At 47.2% G+C, this 15,231-nt stretch overlaps 1 protein-coding gene across 1 annotated transcript in view; it reads left to right on the top strand.

Annotated features, from left to right (window-relative positions):
- The window catches only part of stxbp4 (syntaxin binding protein 4), a gene marked incomplete at both ends in the record, with an annotated part of 75,426 nt that overhangs the window by 21,205 nt on the left and 38,990 nt on the right, over positions 1-15,231 (top strand). Inside the window, 5 exons of the mRNA XM_080021909.1 lie at positions 2,609-2,706; positions 3,479-3,575; positions 4,309-4,418; positions 9,733-9,822; positions 10,354-10,419. Coding sequence (XP_079878035.1) covers positions 2,609-2,706; positions 3,479-3,575; positions 4,309-4,418; positions 9,733-9,822; positions 10,354-10,419 — 461 coding nt within the window. The remainder of the gene's footprint in view (positions 1-2,608; positions 2,707-3,478; positions 3,576-4,308; positions 4,419-9,732; positions 9,823-10,353; positions 10,420-15,231) is intronic.

Genomic DNA, 15,231 nt, shown 5'->3' with positions numbered 1-15,231 from the left:
TGGGTGTAGGAGATAAAGTGGTCATGCGTCTTAAAGCATCCTTCACTCCGAAGGTCATTACCACCCTGTTTTTTTGAGTCAGGTCTTTGAGTTAACAGCTCAGTGCAGGGCCCCACTGCCCTTTGAGTTGGCGGAGCAAGACTGGCCCAACACTTTCTGGCGCGGGAACCAATTGTTTGTGTGCTTTGGCACCCGGGCATCTATCCAAGGAGTGATGGCTCATCGGCCATAGACCTGGCTTACAGGAGCCTGTGAGTGGAGGACCCACAGGGCATGGACGCACACTCCACCAGGGGAGTTTCTTCCTCATGGGCCTTCTTTGGGGGGGGGCTCCACACACATTTGTGTGGTTAAACATGTTGGACATTACTATGTTTGCTCTGCCACATGTCGTGTTTGGCAAAAAAGAGGAAGCGAGGAAGGTGAGCTGCGGTTATATGCCCCTGCACGGGGGCAGGACCAGAGTGTCGTCACTTCCTCTGCTATTGGCGTCAATGTAGATTCTCAATTGGATAACATGATCTATCGATCACTTAAATAAGTAATACATCTAGTCCCACCTCAGGGAACCATGGTTACCTTCGCAATCTAGACGTTACAAGGTCGTTTTATTTTCGAATCTTGTTGTATAAAAGAACCATATGAAAAATGAACATTGAAGTAACTAAATCTGAATTTAGTCGCTACTGCAATGCTGTGTCACATCAGGTTGATTGCCGTTTAGCAGCATGTGTCAGCTATAAAGAGGTCTTACAATTGGCCAACTGTGTGCGCTTCACAAAGCTTGAATTTTTGGGGCGACTGCCATTCGGAAACTGCTTCTTCCTTAGCGCACAAAGATGCATAATCTGGTATCAGGAAAAAAGCAATGTTGTCTGATAAGTCATCTTTACCGTTTTCCTACGTCCAACATTTCGAGAAAGCCAAAGGAAGCCTTCAACCCTAAATGTCCGTTGCCACCTGATGACAGAGGTCCATAATGGTATGGGCAGCCATCTCAGGGGACTGGGTCCAGTAATTGCTCTGCATCTCCGTGTGGTCATAGAATGACCAAGTATGAGACTATTTTGTGACACCAAATACACTCTATGGTTTCAACACTGTTCTCTCATGGCCTGCCTATACTCCAGGATGATAATACCTCCATGCACACCAAAGGGTTTCATGAAGACCAAGATGCAGTCAACCGCTACCATGCCCTCGACTGATCACAAACCTTTTTGGGAATTTCTAGGGAAGGTGCAATGTAGATTCCACACAGTCCAGGACTGTATGACAACACTCCAAGAACTAGCACAGCTACTCTGAAGGCAAAGAGTGACACTATCATTCTTACAGCTGATAGTATGCTGATAGTGACCACCTGTTTTATTCGTTCTTCCCTTTCTTCACTCTCATACGGTGCATCTTCAGTGTCTATTTCTGACTCTAACATTGCCAGTCAGCAAGGCGTGGTTTTCTGTTTTCTGCTTCTTTCCTCCTTCCAAAGAGAAAGTTGAGGGAACATCAAGGGCAGATTTTTGATTCAGCTTGGATAGGTGTACATCACTTTCAGGTATGCTTGAAATTTTGAACTACTGGTGCTAAAATCAGTTATTTGTCAAAAATGTCACTGTGGAATGTCAATAATGGAATGATGCATTGCACCGGGGAATGAATATATAGAATAACATTAAATTATAAAATAATTACTGGAGGTGGCCTTTAAATCTCTATCTAGTATTCTCTGTATATTTAGTTCACAAGCGTTCACATTTTTTTGGTTGTACACAAAACCTGAACCACTACCTGGCAGAGCGTGAAAATCACTCCCTCCTACGCCACCGCCATCTTGGCCTCATCCAGATGGCACATGGAAGTGAGGCGAGGAGGAGGTATGGCATGTGATTGGCTGGAGAGGTGTGAAACGCGTTCTATCCCTCTAGATCCCAGCAACAGCACAACAGGCCCCGTTGAGGAATCCAGGGGAATGCTCTGGTGATTTACGTCATTGGGTCTTCTGTGAAATAATTTCTGGCACAGCGGCCAAGGGAATGTGACTCTACCTTTTACCGTACATAAACCAAACCGCCCTTGCAACGGCTTCACGGTGAATACGTCTAAAGAATAATTTTTGAATATTTACATATATTTAAAGCTGTGCATGCTTTTGATGCCCCCTTGCAATTTAAACAAGCCAGATATATTGCTGTTATCAAAGTAAAATTATGCTTATACTCAGCATTGATGTGTCAGTGTTCAGAGTGGATGCAGCCAAGAGTTTTTTGTTTGACATTTTTGACTTATTGCATATTAATGCCTTAATTCCTACATTGGACCCAAAAAAATAAAACAATACAGAATGAGAGTGCCGCCCTCATTTTAGACGGTTTTGTGGTGTCAGCACCTAGATTAAATCTTTGAGAATGTAAAGTTGATAACGCCCGCTGTTTTTAACTTCTGGCAAATATCAACTAATATCAAAGTCACAACCTCTGTGTTTGAATTATCACAGTTCATTTTACTCATGCCACCTCTCTCTCTCTCTCTCTCGCTCTCTCTCTCTCTCTCTCTCTCTCTCTCTGTCTCTCTCTTTCTCTCCCTCTCTCTTTCTCTCTCATCTCGACAGATCCCCCCTCCACTGTCCAGCCAGCCAGCATCCAGCCCCCACATAAGAAATGCTCCATCAGTACCAGCTGTCGCCTCAGACTAGAGAGGTTGGAGCAGGTCTGTGTGTGTTGCAGTGTGGTGTTTGTGTGTGTGTGTGTGTGTGTGTGTGTGTGTGTGTGTGTGTGTGTGTGTGTGTGTGTGTGTGTGTGTGTGTGTGTGTATGTGTGTGTGTGTGTGTGTGTGTGTGTGTGTGTGTGTGTGTGTGTGTGTGTGTTCATGTTAGATGTCAGGTGGGTTCCCATTTCACTGCGACTGTCACTTTGTCACTCCCCTCTGTCACCCTCTGAAACCGATGAGAAAAACGTGTTTGAATGTATGCATGTGTGTGTGTGTGTGCACACATTCCCAGAGCCTCATGACCAGATCAATACATTGTATTCAATCTTGTACACAGTCACGCCATTGTTTTGTGTGTGTGTGTGTGTGTGTGTGTGTGTATGTGTGTGTGTGGGTGCAAGACCCTGAACCTGGTATTGAATAACTGCCATATGTCAGGCTAAATTAGTCGATGTGTTAATTAAGAGGTCATAGCACTGTAAATAGTGATGTGTTTTGTTCCGATTCATGAAATTGACCTTCCAGTGTGTGTGCGTCTGTCTGTGTGTGTCTGTGTGTGTATGTGTGTGTGTGAGTGTACATTATAATTTTATTGATGGGATGTGCGTGTTTGTGTATGTTCACACATGCCTTTTCCGGTACGCGCCTGGGTACGTGTGTGTGTGTGTGTGTGTGTGCGTGCGTGCGTGCGTGCGTGCGTGCGTGCGTGCGTGCGTGCGTGCGTGCGTGCGTGCGTGCGTGCGTGCGTGCGTGCGTGCGTGTGTTTTCCCAGGCTCTGGAAATGCTTGGCCTGAAGCCCACTGAGGCTCAGAGACAGACTCTGAGGTCTCGGCTGCAAGCGGACCCCGCTGGGACTGTGGCCTATGCAGGTAAGGGCCGACGCCCTTCTGTACTTAACCCTTCACCTTCCCTCAACATTATCCTTCTCTGGCAAACATCCCAACCCCAACCGGGCTGCACACATCCACGGGCTGACCGTGTTTCCCCCTTGTCTGCTCTGGGGTGTCTGCTCTCTGAGTAGCCTGCTTTTTTCCGCATTTGTTGTTTTCTAAATGTGTGTTATTGTGGCAATCGACACGGGGTACAGCTGTAGTTTATACATGAATTTCTGTATTTGTGTATGCTGTTTGTGTTCCCATGTGAATATGTATTTGTGTTTGTGTGTGTTTAGGTGCGTGTATATCTGTGTTTGTGCGTGTATTCGTGTAGGTGCATGCATGTGCACGTGTTTGCATGAATTTGTGTATTTAGGTGTTCCTGTGTGAATGTGTGTTTGTGTGTGTGTGCGTGCACATGTGTTTTTTTGTCTGTAATTGTGTGTATGTGTGTGTATGCCTGTGTATGTACACACACATGCAGTTGTGTGTTTGCATGAATGTATTTTTGTGTTGTGTATGTGTTCCCATGTGATTGTGTGTTCGTGTTTGTGTGTGTCTGTGTGTGCGTGCAAGCTCTGAGGTGTGTGCATAGTTTTGTTTTTGTCTGTATTTGTATGTATGTGTGTATGTCCATGCATGTGTATTAATATGTTCCTCTGTGTGTGTGTGTGTGTGTGTGTGTGTGTGTGTGTGTGTGTGTGTGTGTGTGTGTGTGTGTGTGTAGATTTTGAGAACCTGACCAGAGAACTGTTTAAGCTCGAGCTGGAGCAGTTGGGGTCAAGGTTCAACTCTGATGACTTGTCCTGCCTTCTCGAGAACCCCACAAACCCTCTGGTAGGAGAACACACTCTCACTCTGCGATGCGCTCCCTGAAGACTGGTTTAATGTCGTTTTTCAGGCATATTGTGCATGCCAGCCATTTCTTTACTGGCATTAATTATCCAATCAGACCTCTCGTCTCGGGGGGTTGGTGCCTGGGTCCTCAGCACAGATTCATATAGTTGCAAAAGCTGTTCTAGGTATGTCGCAGTCTTGTTCTGAATGTATGACAGTTTGCCCTGGTATACGATAATTCTGGAATCATTGTACAGTTATTTGGTTTTCTGTCAATCAGAACACTGGTTGGCACATAATGTTTAAATGCATCACAGCTAGTGTTATATTTATTGAAAGTGGATGTGTTTCATTGACAACATCCTTCGGCGATTTATGTACCAGGTTAAAATAGTGTCAAATTGCATGGTATAGCATAACAAATAGTGTAGCAAATTGCAAATAGCATAATAAATAGCATAGTATAGCAATAAAAAATGAACTAGAAAGAAAGAGTCTTTATTAGTCATGCAACACACCACACTACACTACAACACATATGCTTTTGATGGTGGCCGGTGAAATGGATTCTCTGCTTTTGACCCATCCTGGCTTGTCCTTCCTCCGGGGGCACAGCCAGGAGCAGTGGGCAGCATACGTGGACGCGCCCGGGGACCAGGTGATAATTGTCCATCGCCCGTCAGACGATGATGGGTGCATGTTTTTGAGGGGGGTCCTTACTGACGTGAGGTGGAGGAAACCCCATGTGAGCACGGGGAGAACATGCGAACTCCACACAGAAAGGCTCCTATTTGGGAGATAACCCACCGGAGCACGGTGCCAACAGCGCCCCAGGCGGGAATCGAGCCCAGGACCTTCTTGCTGTGAGGCAGCAGTGCAATGCACTGCGCCACCATGCCACTATATGTTTTAATGTTGTTGTTGCCGCAAACAAATAAATCTGTTGTACACATGCTCTCAAAATGGAAAGTGTGGAGCATAGGGTGCCATGCCATTGTTCCAACGGCCCATTATTCTGAAACCCCAATTGTCTGAAAAATGTATTGGACATGGACGACAACCTAACTCTAACCCTGAACTTAACCATCTCTAACCTCATATCTAAACTAAACCATCTCTAAGCTTATACCTTAACTTAACCATCTCTAACCTTATACCTGAACTTAACCATCTCTGACCCTATACCTAAACTTAACCATCTCTAACCATTTACCTGCAATTAACCATCTTGAACCTTATACCTAAACTTAACGATCTCTAAGCTTAAACCAAAACGTAACCATCTCTAACCCTATACCTAAACTTAACCATCTATAACCTTATACCTAGACTTATCCATCTCTAACCTTATACCTAGACTTATCCATCTCTAACCCTATACCTAAACTTAACAATCTATAACCTTATACCTAAACTTATCCATCTCTAACCTTATACCTAGACTTATCCATCTCTAACCTTATACCTAAACTTAATCATCTCTAACCTTATACAGTGGTACTTTGACTTACGAGTTTAATTTGTTCCGTGACAGAGCTCGTAATTCAATCTGCTCGTATAGCAAATCAATTTTCCCCATTGAAATTAATTGAAATGCCATTAATCCGTTCCAGCCCCCCAAAAAACACCCCAACTTTTTTTCGTTACGTGTTTTTAAATAAGAAAAATGTATTTATAGATAACAAATATTGTATAAAAAACATAATAAAACACAATAAAAGAGAATGTGTAGATCATTTTTTCCTTCTCACAGATGATACCCTCCATCACGCTATCTCCTGCGAGCTGCTTCTCGGTCAACCACACCAACAGCAGATTCTCCATCTTTTCATGGACAGTGGTCCGTAGCTTAGACACTATTTTAACGCCCTTGGCTGGTGTAATACCCTTTATCGTCTCCTTCTGTTTCAGTATGGTTCATATGGTAGAAGTACTACGCTCGAACTGCCTCGCCAATTCCATCACATGCACACCTCGCTCATGTTTTTCTATTATTTTGTGCTTTAAGTTAATGGACATCATCCGCTTGTTCTCAGCACTTACTTTTTTCGGACCCATGGTTCGAAAAAAAAATTGGCAAAATAACTACACAAAAAGCACAAAACATGAGCACAAAACACAAAAGCGATGCTTCCACGCTCACATAACCACGTGAAGTGAAGGAGTAAGACGCGGGATGCTGACCGGATTCGCTCGCCACGCCCACCAGCGGCGGTACCTAAAGCTCACTCCTCGTAACTCACATTTTTGCTCGCAAATCAAGACAAAAAATTTGACGGAACGACGGCTCGTAACTCGGAAAACTCGTATGTTAGTGCGCTCATAACTCAAGGTACCACTGTACCCAAACTTAACCATCTTTAACCTTATACCTAAACTTAACAACGGATTACGAGCGCAGTCTGTATATGTGGCAAGGTCTGCAAAAACCTGACAGGTCTGAAGATCCACCAGACTAAGATGGCCTGTCTCAGGAAGGAACAGGTGAAGCGACGCTCAGGAACGACAGCTGACGCAACAGTCCTTGTTGCGCCGACTGTAGAACCTGGTCAGACGGAGGAGGAGCCGGGTCCGGAGTCCCCCCACAGTACCCGGAACCTCCAAGCAACACATGTCCCCCCACCAAGCAGGAAATCTGAACATCGTCGGGTTAAGTGGCCTGTCGCCAACAGCAAGGAGTGGACCAAGCTGGATGAGGACGTATTTCACCGGCCACCATCAAAGCATGTGTGTGTGTGCAAGCATGTGTTATAGTGTGGTGTGTTGCGTGATGAATAAAGTCTGTTTCTGATGGGGTGATAATGAATGTGGTCAGTGCCCATATGCTCCCCAAGTTGGGTGTGATATGGAAGAGAAAGAATAATTATTTAGTGAGTTGGATGTAGTGGTGGAGAGCGTCCCTTAGGGAGAGAGAGTGGTCATTGGAGCAGATCTCAATGGGCATGTTGGCGAAGGGATCATAGACATAGGTGATGAGAAGGATGGGTAGGTATGGTGTCAAGGAGAGGAATGTGGAAGGACAGATGGTGGTGGATTTCGCCAAAAGGATGGAATTGGCTTTTGTGAATACGTATTTCAAGAAGAGGGAGGAACACAGGGTGACATACAAGAGTGGAGGAAAGTGCACAAAGGTAGGCATCTTATGCAGGAGGTGCAATCTGAAAGAGATTAGTGACCACAAAGTGGTGATAGGGGAGTGTGTTGCTAGGCAGCATGGTGCTCATGGTGGTGGTCTGTAGGATGACTCTGGAGGCCAAGAAGAGGAAGAGAGTGAAAGAAGAGCCAAAGATAAAATGGTGGAAGTTGAAAAAGGAGGAGTGTTGCATGCAATTAAGGGAAGAGGTAAGGCAGGCAATAGGCAGGAATGAACAGTTGCCAGATAACTGGGAAACAACTGCAGAAGTGGTGAGGGAGACGGCCAAGAAGGTACTCTGTGTATCATGCGGGAAGAGGAAGGAAGACAAGGACTCTTGGTGGTGAGATGAGAAAGTACAGGAGAGCATAGAGCAGAAGAGGTTAGATTGGATAGCCAGAGAGATGAAGAAAGTAGACGGGAGTACAAGCTGATGCGGCACAAGGCGAAGAGAAAAGTGGTAAAGACAAAGGAAAAGGCATACGACGAGTTGTATGGGAGGTTGGACAGTAAGGAAGGAGAAAAGGACTTGTACCGATTGGCAAGACAAAGGGACCAAGCTGGGAAGGATGTACAGCAGGTTAGGGCTATGAAGGATAATGATGGGAATGTGCTGACTAGTGAGGAGAGTGTGTTGAGAAGGTGGAAGGAGTATGTTGAGGAGTTGATGAATTAAGAAAATTAGAGGGAGAGAAGAGTGGATGATGTGGATCAAGAAGTGCAGCAAATTAGCAAGGATGATGTGAGAACAGCATTAAAGAAGATGAAGAGCGGAAAGGCAGTTGGCTGAGATGACATACCTGTGGAAGCATGGAAATGTTTAGGTGAGATGGCAGTGGTGTTCCTAACGAGACTGTTCAACAACATCCTGGAAAGGGAGAGGATACGGGAGGAGTGGAGAAGAAGTGTACTGGTACCCATCTTCAAGAATAAGGGAGACATACAGAGCTGTGGTAATTACAGGGGAATAAAGTTGATCAGCCACAGCATGAAGCTATGGGAAAGGGTTGTGAGGCTAGCTTAAGAGGAGAGGTGGGGATCAGCAAGCAGCTGTATGGTTTCATACCAGGAGAGAGAACTACAGATGCAATGTTTGCTTTAAGAATGCTGATGGAAAAGTACAGGGAAGGCCAGAGAGAGTTGCACTGCGTCTTTGTGGATTTAGAAAAAGCATATGATAGGGTGCCGAGAAAGGAAATGTGGTATTGCATGAGGAAGAGCCTGGAGAAGTGGAGGCATGCATTAGAGAGAAGAGGAATGAAAGTCAGCAGGAGTAAGACAGAATTCATGTGCCTGAATGGGAAGGAGGGCAGCGAAAAGCTGAGAATGCAAGGAGTGGAGTCAGAGAAGGCAGATGAGTTCAAGTACTTGGGGTCGACCATCCAAAGCAGCGGACGGTGTGGGAGAGAGGTGAAGAAGAGAGTACAGGCAGGGTGGAGTGGGTTGAGAAGAGTGTCCGGAGTGATCTGTGACATAAGGGTTCCAGCAAGAGTGAAGGGGAAGGTCTACAGGACGGTAGTGAGACCAGCTATGTTGGACGGTTTAGAGGCGGTGGGACTGACAAAAAGCAGGTGGCTTAACTGGAGGTGACAGAGTTGAGGATGTTGAGATTTTCATTGGGAGTGACAAGGATGGACAGGATTAAGAATGAGTACATTAGAGGGACAGCTCAGGTTGGACAGTTTGGTGGAAAAGTGAGAGGTGAGATTGAGATGGTTTGGACATGTGCGTAGGGGAGATGAGAGTTACATTGGGAGAAGGATGCTGAGGATGAAGCTGCCAGGCAAGAGGAAATGAGGAAGGCCAAAGGAAAGGTTTATGGATGTGGTGAGGGAGGACATGCAGGCAGTTGGTGTAAGGGAGGAAGATGCGCAGAACAGAAGGTATTGGAGGCAAATGATCCGCTGTGGCGACCCCTAACGGGAGCAGCCGAAGGGAGAAGAAGAAGCCCAGGGGACTTGGATGTTGCCACCTTTGGCTGTGGACAGTTGCTCCCGTTGTTCTTGATGTTTTGCGTTGCTGCAATGATCTAAATGGACAGTAATAATAATTATAATAAATTGAGTTTGCGCATTGATGTTATTGAGGCCCCTACTACAGTAGAAACAATCTGAAATTTGCGTGTGTGTGTGTGTGTGTGTGTGTATGTGTGTGTGTGTGTGTGTGTGTGTTTGTTCATAGCAATCACTGTCTGACTCTGACGATCTGGAGGAAATGGAGCGACTGAGGAAGGAACACATCGAGGCACTGCGGGAGATCAAGAAACTGCAGGTATGTCTGCGCGTCCGAGCACTTTTCACATCCGTTACCAGAACTTCATATCTTAGCCCCAGAAGTTGAGCATTGACAGCTGGAGCAAGCCGTCTACTGGATTTGGTATTGTTTTTCACTAGAATTGTTTCAGGAGACGCAGAACGACTGAACAAGTTTATTATTTGGTATTAGTTTAAGTGTGAAAACCTATTTTTGTTCTTGATTATTTTACACATTATTGTCCTTTGTTGAAACAGCATAGCTACCACTCTGAAAAAAAACATAGAGAAACATATTCTTCGAAATATCCTTAACTATTACCCTTAAAAATGTTCAATTCAAAAGAACAAAGGCATTTGGGATATTCTCTTGGGTTCTATATCCATTCATTGTTATCATCCGCATAGTTATATGTTTGCTACCTACGTTTGTTTTTCTGTCACAATCAGCCACGCAGACATTTCTCACAATAATCTCCACTACACACAGGAAAATATTACTTATTGTACCTTTAATTTTGATTTTGATCCTAACCCTCTCGGTCTGCAGGGTCAGCTGGCCGAATCTCAGAGACTACAGCGTCAAGCGGAGGAGGAACTGACCAAGGTCAAGCAGGTGAGTCACACTGTGCTGGCTTTCAATCGGGGGCATGATTCCCTTCTATTTTTTAACAATCTACAGCCTCAGTGCAAATCAGGAAGGCAAAACAAAGTCCACCATCCAGTAGCCAAAACCCTGGTCGGTGGGTTTAGCCGATGAGCGGATGTGGCAGGTATACGTAAAAAAGAAAAAAAAAGTTGTTTCTGCTGGTTGGTGTTTTGTGGGTTAACCTTGTATACTTGGAAATATGCTTCTGTGGAGATCATTTACTAGGGGGTGCTGTTTTCACACCCACACAAAGATAAACTCACTCATCCACACAGTATACACTCATACCATAAATACACACACACACATACATCACTGCAGATCCTCTCACACACCCCGCCGTGTTCATCCTGGAGAGCCATGTTTAAAGCCCAGAGGTGCGAGCAGAGGCTCTTCTCCAGCTCTGCCTCGGCTGCCGCACTTCGACAAAGTGTGTGTGGGAGGTAGAGGCGGACCATGGCAGCACTGCGGGCCTACGCGGGGTTGAGCGTAAGGGCACCACTGAAAAAGGAGGCTTTTGGTCCCTAAATAGTTATCCCCGCTCTCACTGTAGTGTGTGTGTGTGTGTGTGTGTGTGTGTGTGTATGTGTGTGTGTGTGTGTGTGTGTGTGTGTGCATGTGTGTGTGTGTGTGTGTGTGTGTGTGTGTGTGTATGTTTGTGTGTTTTTCCAATTCACCAACCTTGATTTCATTACGTAAGCCAATCAATATCCAGATATAGACAACTGGCAACTGAGGTACTGTACTGAGCTGACAAAAGGCATCGTGTGTACCTGCCTGTGTTTTGGTACTGTTTTTTTTGCAGAAGGTGAGAAAATAGATGTTTGAAGTGTAGCAAAACTTACGTCGGCATGTCAAAATCAGCAAGTGTGTAACGGAGGAAAACAGGAATTAGAACGACGGTTTTCAGTTATGCTCTATTTCGACGTTCAAAAGTGTCCTGAAATACGGTGGTGTTATTATTTTTTACTTTTTCTTCCGTCATACAGTATCCCTCTTGGGTCGCAGTAATATTGTGTTACACATGTACACATCTTTTGTCAAGATCCCCCTGCTACATTAATACTCTAGTAATGTAGGCTATCAATCATGTACCTTGAAATATACAGTTTTCAGACCCCTTTACTTTTTCCGCACTTTGTTTTGTTACCGCCTTATTCTAAAATGTATCACATTCATTTGTTCCTCATTAATCCAAACAAGATACCCCACAATGACAAAGCAAAATCTTTTTTTAATTTAATTTGGCAAACTTATAAAAAAATTAAAAACTGAAATATTACGTTTACATAACTATTCAGACCCTTTACTCAGTACTTTATTGAAGCAATTTTGGTAGTGATGACAGCCTCGAGTCTTCTTGGGAAGGATGCTACAAGCTTGGCACACCTGTAATTGGTGAGTTTCTCCCATTCCTCTCTGCAGATCCAGTCAAGCTCTGTCAGGTTGGATGGGGAGCGTTGGTGCACAGCCATTTTCAGGTCTCTACAGAGATCAATCTAGTTCAGGTCCAAGCTCTGGCTGGGCCACTCAAGGACATTCTCAGACTTGTCCCGAAGCCACTCCTGTGTTTTCTTGGTGGTGTGCTGAGGGTTGTTGTCCTGTTGGAAAGTGAGCCTTTGCCTCAGTCTGAGGTCCTGAGCTCTTTGCCACAGTTTTTTTAATTTTTAAAAATGTTTTACCTGTGCTGTCAGCATGCTGACATACAACACAGAGAATTTGTCTGCCATTGCATCCAGGACAGAGTTAGTCTGCAAGTGAAGTTCAAGTTCTCAACCTGCAATGCAACTCTTTATTAATTCTTAAATCATCAAGAACTGATGTGGACTCCTGTGGACGACCTGTGGAATGACAAGAGCACAGTTTTTGGTATAAGAGAAGCACCACCAACCCCTCTCTTTAGAGAACTGTTTATCATGTTTGGGTCTATAAACAACTGATCACTACTCCAAGAGGGGGAAAGTCACCACAGGTGAGACAAATAAATATAGAAACAAACAACAAACAAATTTACACAAAAACATAAACATTTGACTCGAACATGTATTTAAAAACAGTTAATTAGGTCCAGGAAAACTGTTATAGTTATGGCAGCAAATGAGGGAGGAAAGGAAAGGAATGCAACCCGGAGGGTGTTGGGGTGCACTCGAAGCAGGTGTGGTGGTGTGTGCGTGTGTGATGGGACCACCTGTGTGTGTGTGTGTGTGTGTGTGTGTGTGTGTGTGTGTGTGTGTGTGTGTGTGTGTGTGTGTGTGTGTGTGTGTGTGTGTGTGTGTAAGATGTCCACCAGTGAGTGTACATGACTTATCCCCATTGGTACTGGTGTAGAAGGTCGGTATTATGTCGCGGTGCCTTCAAGCAGCGGAAAGGGCCCCAAAGCCCCCCGAACTCCGCAGCCCTGTAGACTCCCTACGGCTGCAGGAAAGCCCCGAGTACCCCGCCCTGCGGCCACAGAAGACCCCCAGGCCCCCAGAGGGCCATGGAGCAACATTACCCAGTCCCAGGGAGCACGAGGAGACCCCGTACCGAGGGGCGCACACATACAACCAACCCCCAGGTGCAGGCACAAGACGCAGCCGCAGGCACAGAACCCTGGTAGCGGGCGCAAGGCACGGACCGCAGGCCCAGATCCCGGCTCCATGGCGACGGACCAACACCTGGCCCGAGCCGCCCGCCCCGCAAGCGAGCCAGCAGGACGCCTATGCCCAACCATGCCCTGCGTAAGGGGGAGGCCTGCCCCACCGCAGCCGACCAGACGCCCCGCCCGGCGTGAGTGCCAAGTGCCCATGCACATAGCAACATGTGCTCAGGGCGGGGAACCTCAATGTTACCCCCTCACCCCCGCCGATGCCAGCAGGCCGCCAGATATACAGGCCCTTCACCACCCCCAGAACCCGTGGCGCCCGCCACAGAGAAGCCGCGCAGCAGAAGCAAAAGGCCAACAGCCGCCCCCCACACCCCAACCAACACCCACAACAGCAGGCAGTCCCCGGAAGGCACCCGGCGGCGCTCTCCGCAGCCCCGCCAGGTCGCAGCACATCCTAAGCCACCAGGCACAAGCCATCAGGACTCCAGCCCAGCCGGCTGGGGGGCCCACCCGACCACCCCCCGGCCAACCACGCCCCCACACCGACCCGCCAGCAACCGGCCACCCCAGAAAACCCCAGTGCTTAATGTGTGCTGTTGGTAATTGCAGTTAAAATTGCGGGTTGGGGGTGTGAGTCCTTCAGGCAAGTCAAACCCGAATCACTCGCACCCCTCCTACCCCGCAGACCCTGGTCCGGTGGAGTGTTGTTCAGAGTAGGATTGGTGTGCGAGTGTATGTGTTTGAAGCTAATGAGTGGAATTACAATTTTGGGACGGAAGAGAAGTACTCCTGGGCAGGAGCGCAACAGGCATGCCGCATCCCCACTCACATAGCTTGCACCCCACCCATCCCACAAGCCCTCGGTCTATTGTGTGGTGTATGTGCTGAGTATGAGTTTTGGCACTGGGAGAGATAGGTGAATCGCAACCGGACCGATCCAGGGTTCAGCAAGCCAGGGGGCAACCACGCGGACCCCCTCCCCCCAGACCCAACCGAGCCCTAGCACACCCACCTCCTGTACCTAATGGCAGCCAACCTACAGCGATCAGCCATGGGCGAGGGGAGAAGACGACAGCCTCCACGTGGCCTCCCCTGCAAGTAACAAGATATGGTGCAAGACCAGCTTGTGAAACGAATGTCGCCACCCAATCACCCAGCTGGAAGACCAAGGTGCAAGAGGCCGGGGGGGGAGGTCCATGTCAGGGCGGGCGGCCATCCCGACCATCGAGCACAAAGGAATTCCAGTGCTTCAACTCAATGTCGAGGGCCTTACCACCGCCAAATTGGAGGTCATACACCATCTGGCCAAAACCGATGTAGTATCAGCTGTCCTTCTTCAGGAGACCCACTGCACAGAAGAGGACAAGCTCAGGCTGCCCGGGTTCTATCTCGCTGGGTCCATCTACAGTAGACAGCATGGCCTGGCAACCTTTGTGAGGGATGACCTCAACTGGACAGACGGTGGCCAGTCCCCACCTGGCACCAGTGTTGAGTGGCTGCTCACTAAAATCCAGGACACATCAGTGATCAACGTGTATAAGCCCCCACGATCAACGCTGACCATGTCGGTCCTCCCGCTGGTCCTGGCACCCGCCTTCTACGCAGGGGACTTCAACTGTCAGCATACTGACTGGGGATACAGCTATACATCTGCAGATGGAGAGACGTGGTGTGAATGGGCCTCCGGCACCAATGCTCTGCTCCTGTACAATGCAAAACAGCACCCAAGCTTCTACTCTTCCCGATGGAACACCCATACCAACCTAGACCTGGCCTTCGCCTTGTCCTGCAGCGCTGACCCCACACCGGAGAGACACATCCTTGACAGGTTCACTCAATCACATCATTGACCGTCCATCATAGGGGCAGCAAAGAAATCCATCCCACGAGGCTACAATGAGAGCTATATCCCGGGCTGGGATGAAGAAAGCAGCCAGCTCCTGCGAGACCACCAGCAGGCTAGCTCAAGAGAAGATGTTGTTGTGACTACAATGGCACTACTCGAAAAGCTGGATGCGACCCGTAATGCCAGGTGGACTGAAGTTGATGAGTCAATCGACTTCACCCACTCCAGTCGCAAGGCATGGCTGACCATTAACCAGCTGACTGGCAGAAAAGCATAGAGCAGACTGCCGAACACATAACCAACACCTGTCCTCTGTACAAAACACTGTCAGGGATCGGTCTCTTTC

The sequence above is a fragment of the Zeus faber genome, assembly GCF_960531495.2.
Source record: "Zeus faber genome assembly, chromosome: 20".
Lineage (NCBI taxonomy): Eukaryota > Metazoa > Chordata > Actinopteri > Zeiformes > Zeidae > Zeus > Zeus faber.
The sequence above is the reverse complement of the archived record's forward strand: the minus strand, read 5'-3'. Positions and strand labels throughout refer to the sequence as shown.